This window comes from Netta rufina (assembly GCF_964035555.1).
Source record: "Netta rufina genome assembly, chromosome: 1".
Lineage (NCBI taxonomy): Eukaryota > Metazoa > Chordata > Aves > Anseriformes > Anatidae > Netta > Netta rufina.
The window spans coordinates 93,893,427-93,903,397 of record NC_140123.1 but is presented as its reverse complement, the minus strand read 5'-3'; the positions used below and the strand labels follow the sequence as shown (position 1 = coordinate 93,903,397).

Below are 9,971 nucleotides of genomic sequence, written 5' to 3'. Positions count from 1 at the left end.
GTGCTATGGCTGAACTATAAGAAATTAAGAGCAGCAGAGAGATCTTGGAAAAGGTCTTTTGAGCAGAGACAGGCAATCCTGTTACTTCCCAGAGCACCGCTCCTCTCTGCTGAAATAAACAGTAAAGGAGGGTAAATTTGGAAAACAGCAGCATGTTCTTGCAACAAAAAAAGAGGGGGGAGGGGAGCGAACAGAGTTGTGTTTAGAACAGAAGGCATCTGTCTTATGAAATGTTTCTAGGATAGTTATATTTATCCCATGGTTTTCCTTGAGGTGCTGGGACTCATTAAATACCAGAGAAATGTTGTCCACATTTGTTATCTAACATTTTCCTCTCCGGCTTATTCAATAACGTAGAGGTACCGAATACATTATTCATGATGTTTCATACTGGAAGAATACCAAGGCAGTACAGGCTGTACATGATTAATGATTGAGAAACAAACTATAGGAAGTTTGGTCAATAGTTGGGAACCAGCTCAGGCTTGATAAAAATTTCAGCTGTGAAGAAAAGTGAAATTTCCATTAATGCCCAAGGGATTGCGACCAGGTGGGAAAATGCAAGGAACAGTAGCCAGCAGCAGAAGCATGAAAGTAATTGGGACTGGAAACCCACAGCACTGATTTCAAACGAGGACAGTGTTTTCAGAACTGCTGAGCTGATCTCACTGGGGTCAGCTTGAAAACACTGCTGTCGGTGGAAGCAGAATGATGCTAGCCATGGGAACTTTAAAAAAAAGCCAGCCTTAGATAAACATGGAGATGTTGAGAATGTTCTTTCAGGTGTATGAAATACTGGCATGCTTATTGTTGCAATTTCCAGTGTATTAGGAAAGCAATGTCAGATGTTAACTTTTTATTACAGCTTATGGGTTAGTTTCTTTAAGAAAACTGGAGGGGAAATGCCCAACAAAATCTTTTGCTTGGAGCAATAAGGACTGCAGAGCACACAAGTTCTTAGATAGCAGAAGACCAATTAATGAATTCCCAAAACTGTCATCGGTGTATGCACGTGAGACTTATATAAGCTTTTTTTTTTTTTTTTTTTTTTTTTTTTTTTATTCTGCCGTTCCTCCTTTTCTTTGTATTTAGATTCTGAGTGGGTTGCTGATGATAGATTTAATTTTTTCATAATGCTTTGGGGTGAGGGGTGGCAGGTAACCTCTTGAGGACCCTTGTGGGACGGCTTTTCTAGGATTTCTTTTAGTTAGGTAACTGCTTTCATTCTGTCCTAGGGGCAGCCTCAAAAGCGTACTGATCATCTGGTCAGCCCAAAGAAAATTAGAAATGTGACACATGTTTAGAATGGACTTCTGGAAATTCATCTGTCAGCTGCATTTTATACTTGGATGGCTTCCTGTGACCAAGAAAGGTCACCACCAGTTCTCTCAATTTATAGATTATTTTTGTGTTTATTTATCATGCAATGAAATAAAATTGTAACCTCTGCAATGTAGTATATGATAGCTCAGCAAAATAATGGACACAAATGGCAGCCTTAAATTCAGAGACAATGAGTTTGATGGGACTCTACAACAACAAGAATCTGGTTTGGATCTCGAAGGAATCACCAAAACTCCTATCAGACAGAAATATCAGGTTATCCACAGCAAGTTCAAGGACTAGAACTGCTAGTGATTGATTAGCTCAGAAGAATACTGGTTAATAAACTATCTATTGCTTTTTTAAAATTTACATACAGCTGATCATCTCAAGCTCATAGATCAACCACATTTTTCAGTTTCTGTTCTGTAATAAAACCAAGAGAAGTTCTCATCAGGGCTATTTCAACATTTCTAACAAAACTACCTGTGGATCAGAAGTGATTCTTTTTAAAAAAATCAATACATTGTTTTGTTAGAAGTATTTGTCTTAAAAATGTTGTTCCAGTGTTAAATAAAAAGCAATTACCCATGTGCCAAAAATCCTGTTTTGACTGAAAGGCAAAAATCTTGAGCTGAAAAATATGGATTTGAAAATCCTGACTTTTAAGAGTTGCTGCTTGAATGCTTTATGTCTCTCTTATACTTGTGGGCTGAGTTTGGCAGCCACATGATGTGGGTCACAACAAAGGGTGGCTGTTCCCAATCTGAAAACTATGGTTTCATTAAAAAAGTGCTTAAACATGTTAGGTTTTTTTTAATGCAAAGACAAACTTCTTTCAGAAAAACAGGTTCTTTTCCAGTGTGCTCATCCTTCTACCCACTCAAGGCATTCTGAATTATTCAGCGTTTTGCATGCTAATCTTTTGTATGAGCCAATGCAGGTGCTCTTTGAATGCTGAAAGAAGTTGCTGCATCTCAGTGATAATCTGTGCAATGAAAATAAGATATTTGAAACCTAATCTCAGGAAAAAAAAATGTTATTTTGCATGTTTAGCATTTAGGATCTCATTAAATTGTGACGGATTTTGCACTGCTAGTCACATTTTCATTCAGTCTGTCAGAACAAGCACTGGGACTAATTCATCATCTGCCATGTGCAATCGTATCCAAAGCTCTTTCAGATTCTGTCCATCTCCACTGTTTCTGTCTTGTTTGGTTAAGGAGGAGCTTTGAAATGTATTCCCTTTGAATGTAACTGTACCAAAAACATGTTATGTAAATGTAAATAATAGTGTTATACAGAGAAAATATAAGTAATTTACACTATGGAATATCTGTTTTTTCTTTGACATAACCATGCATTGAGAGAAAGATCTGTCATATTTGGGTATGAGTATTGGTATTGCTGACATCTCCTAGTTGCTCATGCAGCTTAGTGTAGCCTAAAAACCAACAAAAAGCCACTTTATTACAGAAATACCCATTGCACAAGATAGACGGGCCAAGGGTAACACCAGCTTGTGACCTGGGGGTAAAAGCCACAGATCTTTGGTTTTCTGTGCACATGCATGGTTAGCGAGCCTCCTCTCATCAGAAGAGTAACTGTGCAGTACAGAAATGAAAACTGGATGGAAGCAGTTGTTTTCCTCCTGAAAGTGTTTGTTGATTAGAATGCATTTTGAAACGGAATCAAAACAGACTGTGTTGCTTATCTCTGAGTCCTCGATTTCAAGCTTAGCTTTGATATTTTTTGGTACCACATTAACGTAGCCAACCTTGAACTGAAGGCAATTTTTTTTTCTCCATTTAATCTGTATCCTTCCACAATAATAAAAAAATGGTTGCGTTGAGGACGGCAGCAAGAGGACACATGCTGTGAGCCAAAAGAGGGACTCCTGTGTCAACACCATGGTGCCATCCATGCTGACAAGTCCTCATGGAGACTTCCATGCCATGCTACGTGGTACTTGAGGCTCCTTGGAGGACACCAGGAGTGCTTCCCAAATCATTTTTTAGGCTGTGGTTGGGCCAATGCACCTCCCAGCACTGCTGTTGAATGAATGAACCGATGTCAGATCTCTCATCTGGGAATTGTGTGGGAGCCCCTTTCCCCCTGACAGCTCCGAGCTGTTGCAGTCAGATGTCCGGGGCCCTCCATCTGTGCACCTTGCTTCAGAGTGCCACGTCTGCCCCAGGGACCATTCGCCAGCAGATGATTTCCAGCGGATAACACACAGCATCTACAGGAACTACACCTCACTGACTGCACACCTCAATGACTATGGCAAGTGGGTGTTTTTTTTTTTTTTTTTGCATCTATAGGTACAACAACCATGGAAACATGCCTGATAAACAGTCTGGAGCAGTTTTCCTTCCTGTGAGCTACAAGGAAGCATCCCACACAGCTATGGTATACTCTTAACAGAATTAGCATGAGGTTAAAAATTCTTATAGTGTCCTTGAAATTTATAGTTGGAAGGTTCCAGCGTTTGTATGCTTCCAGATTTGTTTTCCTCAGGCATTCTATACAGCCTGTATATCATCTCCAGTACTAGCTGTTAGTTATGTTTGCAAATAGAGCTCTACAAACAACAATACATAAAATACAGAGACAATTTTTAGCACTCGGGGAATATAAAATATGCAGGCACTTTCAGAAGACAGAGTAGGCTAAAAATATTGAATTTCGGGCACTTTATGGAGACACCAATCTTTTGAACACATGCATCTTGATTTATAATTATGACTTGGGGGACATTTTAGTAGTCTAGAAGTACCTAGTTTTTTACTGCTCACAGGCTGCGTGCACAGTTTGATCGTATACAACCCTTCCACGTTCCCTTACAAAATGTTCTGATTTGAATTCCACTTGTGTGTACAATGAAATAAAATGCATCACAGATATCCAGCATTTCATTCTGCGGCCAGGTTTCCTAAAGTTGTCCCTCCAGTTTTATAATTCACAGAGAATTCAGGCTACCTGAAGAGAAAGCCACTTAAAAATAACACTGGCTCCACGTGAAGGTTTCTTTTTACAATGAAAAAGCACCTCATGTGGGGTGAGCACAATCAACAGAGTCACTCCTAGGAAACGGTATGCACAATATTGACCAAACATTTGGTTTCTTACTGGTTTGACTGAATAGAGCTGCTATTTTTGATATTTCTTCGGCAGTATATATAATACATGCTGTTGCAAACCTACAATAGACCACTCTCAGTCAAGTACCTGGGCATCCCAGGTGGGTACTCCTTGCTTGCCAGCCAGCCAGCCTGGCTATCTCTTTCCTCACAAGGATGGACATCATCTGGAAGAGCACAGCTTCTTACAAGCATCCCTGAAACCAGTGTATGGTCCCCTCAAAGTGTTGCATAAAATTCATCTTCCTCTGCCCATCCAAAGTGGGGCCCACCTTGTAACTCTCCCTCCCGAATTTCTCTAAATCCCACACCTGCAATCCCAGAAATACAATAAAATTAATCCAGTGGCCTCATGGTACCTGTATAAGTAAAACTAAGCAATCTGTATGCTCCAGAATGGTCTCTCATGGCCAACCTGTAACTGAAAGATTACTCTAGCTGCCAATAGGGGAACACTTCCCACAAAACATCTTTGGCATTTTAGTGCTCTTTTTCAGATCATTCTCCAAAAGTCTGTGCTACAGAAGAGGCTGAGCAGAGAAATTCGTAGAGCCCCTTGACATGGAGGCGCACGCTCTCGGTAGATGTGACTGTCATGATTATACTCTCCTCCTACTCACCACGATCCGCTCTTGTTCCCCAGGCTGTGAACTAGCTGTCTCTTCCCCCCCTAGGTGATAAGTAGCTTTCTTTAACTTTCTAAACTTTCACTGTCTCTCACTTTCCTCCCTCTCTACCATCCTTTTTTTCCTCCACAGCTACCGAATATCTTTTCTTTAAACAAAGGGCTAATTGATACGTATCTAATTAACATCTGAGCATTTGTTCTCAGCTTGTATTTAGCTTCGCAAATTGCTGCTTCTATTTCAGACCTAAGGAAGGGCTTGCATGTCAGAAAGCTTGTCTAGTATTGCCAGTGATGCCAGCTGATCCAATAAAACACCCATCCTCTACCTGCATGCTCTGTCCTGCCTATGCACGGATGCTGATGCCCGCATATTTCAATCATCGCACCCACTAGGATGTCAGGAGGACACTATGTAAACTTAAACTGACCTTCCTAAATTGCTGTTGGGAAAAAGTGGAGAGGTAACTGAGGGAATTTCCACTGTGATGGTAAAAGGCAGCCAGTCACTGATTTCTTAAATTCACCAAGGTGATGGAAAAGGCAGAGAGCATAAAAAAACTTGAGCTGGCTTCCCACATACTCAGCCCCTCCAAGCCCAAGATATTTAGCTTAACCAATGTAACCAATTAGATTAAACAGATGTAACCAATTAGAGAAAGAAGATGGTAAGATTAACTCAACATGGAAGTGAAAGCTTGTCAATAAAGAGGAAATAAAACAACATGTTATTGGTGGAGTGAGGACAAGGAGGTGCGGGTTGCTAACAGCTCTTTTACACGATCCTAGAAATCACGGATGGTTTATACTAGGTTAGCACAGCTATTCATTTAAACAAGCGTGGATATTTGCTGGCTCAGAAGCTATACAATAGATTATTCCCTCTCGGTTCAGAGTGAATTTCAGCATTCTCCCTCATATCAGAACTCATGTCACACAGATGCTATTTATGCTGCTTATTTGCTACTGTGGTATGATCACTCCCTCAAATGAGGGCACTAAGTGCTTTTTCTCAAATAACGTTCCAGCAAAACACTCTGTTTGTTTTTGTTTTGGGGAAAGAATGCCAAAATCCAGGGAAAACAATATCAAGATGTTTTTACTCGAGAAGCCAACCAGAGCCATCTTTGTTCTGCCTCCATCTCATTAGCTTCTCGGCACAGACAGCCCAGGGGCTGCTCTGACCTTGGATCAGCTCAGCTGTGCTATCGATCCCCTTCATCCCAGTGACTTCACGGCTGGATACAGTTGCCATGGTCTCAGCTCCACTGGCTTGGTCCATGTGCTTACACTCCCCGGGTCCCTCTGCTGCACACACCAATGTCACTACCACTCATTTTAGACCTAACGTGTAAGGGCAAAGGGAGACCTGGGAGTCAGACCCCCTGCTCCACGGCTGGCAGGCTCTCAGGGATGGTGTCAGGCTGCATTTTGCTTTCCCAGGTCAGCAGCGATTCCCAAGGTGCGTTGAGCTGCCAGGTGTTGGGGCTGCTTCCTACCACTCTTCAGAGACACGGGGCATCATTTAGATGTTTCCTGACAGTCCTTCCAAACAACAGGCAATGGATCTCCCTTGATGAGGCAACACCTCTACTTGGTTTTACCACAAAGCCATACGATTTGTTAAAAAGTACTCCATGTGGTAACCAAGTAGCCCCATGGGTTTGTCTCAGCACTTCTCTTGCATGTTGCAGCGTTGATGCAGAAGCAGGTAACCACCATGAAGATGGCCAGTTGACAGCAAGAGTAGCAGGACAGCAGCTCCTGCTTGAATACTAGCCTGGTGGATTCTCCAAGCTGGGCAGCCACCCACTTTGTCACGCAGCACGGGAGCACAAACAGCTTGCCACGTGCTCATGGAGGGAAGGATGAGACAAGCCATTTGTCTTTATTAATCTGTGCTCTCTGAGCAACCTGTGCGTATCGGTGCAGCCCCTCACTCCTGTCATGCCATAGTGCTGCCCCTAAACAGATGCCTGAAGAAAATTGCATGTGTCCAGAAACCTCATTTGCAGATTTCTTCTCTCCCTCTCTGCCCTCAGTTTGCTGTCACCTCTCCTGGCACCACAGGTTTAATCAGGAGACCCGGCTCTGCTCAGCCACCTACGAAGTGCTGCAGGTGCCACATGGCACCGTGGAAATACCAAGGAAGGACATCTGTATTTCTTTACCCTCAGTGGCCAGGCTGCTGACAAGTTTTGCCCTGCATTGCAGATGCTCCTCAATTATTGCAATGAACCCTGTCACCAATAATTAATGAAGACTTTCTAACGTGTGTTGGGAAGATCATCCAACTAACTCGGGGAGGTTTCCTTTCATCTCTTGCTACGCTCAGCAGCTTCACAGATAATAAGTTACAATGCCTTAGCTTCCTTAATTTCAACAGCTAATTCCTTTTAACAGAGCAGAGGTAGACACAATTAAAGCCAGACGATTATGAAGCCAGTGATGATGCCCTGAAATGGAAGCTGTAAGAAGAGCCACGAGCTACGGTTACCGACAGCACACAACTAAAGTCACTCTGCTCCTAGTTGTTAATTTTGCTGCTGGCCAAGATTTGCTTAGCAGACACCTATGTCCTTTGTGCCCTTTGTAGCTGCTTAATGGCCAAGGCTGACAGCGGGCAAGGGAGTGACAGTGCACGCTGCCTCATGTTTTCTGTATGTTTAGTCTTCCAGGGGAGCACTGCTCCCAGACGTGCTCATGGGTCATTGACCAGCTTAACTCGAAACACCAACTAAATAGCCTATAATTGCAACTATTTGCATGCAAGTGCTAGACTTTAGCTATGCTATTTTTTCCCTACTGTAGATGCACAGTGCAGAGCATTAAGCTCGCACTGCCTGAGCTGATGTTATGCTGGAGACCGCATAGGTAAGAGTTCACTGAACTCGGTTTGCTCCTTTTGCCATGTTTTCTGCTTCACAAAATGTTGTCAGATGAATAAAATTGCTAGCACAGGGTTGCTGGCTTTTTTCTTGTCAAGGAGGAAGAGGACTTTATGAAGGCGTAGTGATCTTACAAAAAGGTCAATTGGCATAATCAACAATTTAAGGTTACATCTATTATCATGCTTTCAATTTCATTACCCCAATTAATGATTCCTCCCCCTGGGTTAGAACTGGCATTTCAGTGCACACAGCACAGCAATTCTCATCAGTCAGGTACATTTTTGAATGTACTTTATGGCCAAGATAATTTATAATATGAAAACTCAAAAGGACATAATGGTTACTTTGTTCTCCAGGCATCAGTCATGCACTTCTGTGAATTAGAAATGCATAAACTGGAACAAGGGGAATAAACATCTAATATGGAAATGGGCTCGACTTGGGATGTTTACGTACTTGCCCATCTTTTTGCATTATATTAATTGAAACAAACAAGAAATGCGTTCTGCCCAAGCTTTTAGTGACAGTCCAAAATAGTTCCTCCTCTTTTGCAGCACGGAGGGAGGAAAGTGAGCAAGGAAGGGGAGGGAGAAGCACATTTCAGCAGCAGAAAGCAGAAAGAAGCCGACTGTCATGTCTTTGCTGTTGCAAATCAAACCTTGCTCATTTGAAACCATTTTGTTCAGACAGTACACCAAAGATCCTCTGGAGCGACTGGGGCAAGATGCTGGTGTATTCTGCTAACAACTCTCCCTAGAGTCAGTCATGCAGGACTTGCTTTCTAGTTCAATAGTGATCATAATTGCCTTTTCCCATTGAACCCCATATATTGCTGATATGCTGTCCATAGGGCAGCAAAAGTATTTTCTCACTGCTTTTTAATACCAAATTTAAATGTGGTCTAAGGAGATAAGTAGCAAACTGTTTATGGATGCAGAACAGAGAGCTCAATTAACCATCCTGCTTAATGAGGTATTAGGGAGTACCAGCCGAGAGCTCGAGGATATGTATGAAGTGTTCTTTCACCTGCCTCTCACTCCTGATCAGTGCCTCGCCACGCTGAGCTCTCAAAAGTGAACAACAACAACAAGCCCCGTTGGGAAGCGAGGCTTCAGGATTCATTAATGACACTGAGTCAAACCACAGGCTAGGCAGAAGCAGCAGGGTTTTCTCACCGTACCCAGGACCAATATTTGGCAGCCCTTGCCCTCAGGACCTGGGCTGGGAGGTTTCCTGCCTCCCATACAGCTCGGGCATGCCTCAAAGCCCTGGAAGTGCTGTGGCCTCCAGGGATACACTGAGGGGCACTTCTGTGAAACCCTTTGAAACAAGAAGCAAGGTAGGTTTCTGCTCACCAAAATGGCAAAGCCCTCTGTAAAAGCAGTTAGCAAGTTTTTTGGCCTTCCCTGGGTAAGAGATATGTTATTTAATACCTTTCCTCAATATCAGGTGAGCTCTACAGTTACATAAAGTCATTAAAGTTTCAGCTTCTGAAGCTTTAAATACAAAGAGATGATAAACTAAATATTTAAGAGAACCCGGGTTTAGATTCCACTGACCTTCAGAAACTCCTAGTAATTTCTACAAACCGATCTACTAATTATTCATAAAAACAAAATGCCTGTAAAAATGTAAATACAGGACTATTACTGAATTTTACAGCTGGGAAAAGAGTCAGTTTGCATATTAGTACCCTGCCACTCTGCCAAGTCCACTGAAGAACATAACCTGCTTCTAATTGTCTTAAAACAACTCTATTTTTTTCCTGGTAATTTAAGATGTAAGGGACACTGGGCTTTTGTTTTTGTCAAATCATAGTGTCCCAGGGTTAATGCCAGACTCTTCCATACTTCATCGCACCGCAGCTGCCCAGGGACGAACTACAGGAGAATGCATTAAATCTAAGGGTGCTTTTTTCCTAGTGCTAAGTAACACGAGGCAGCTATTTTTAATTTCTGTGCAGCAGCAAGTGTTGAACAAGCTACATGT

The 9,971-nt window shown here is 42.3% G+C and overlaps 1 protein-coding gene across 1 annotated transcript in view; it reads left to right on the top strand.

Annotated features, from left to right (window-relative positions):
- Window positions 1-9,237: 9,237 nt before the first annotated feature.
- Window positions 9,238-9,971, top strand: part of PCP4 (Purkinje cell protein 4) — a gene marked incomplete at both ends in the record, with an annotated part of 60,948 nt that continues 60,214 nt past the window's right edge. Inside the window, one exon of the mRNA XM_084290688.1 lies at window positions 9,238-9,321. Coding sequence (XP_084146814.1) covers window positions 9,238-9,321 — 84 coding nt within the window. The remainder of the gene's footprint in view (window positions 9,322-9,971) is intronic.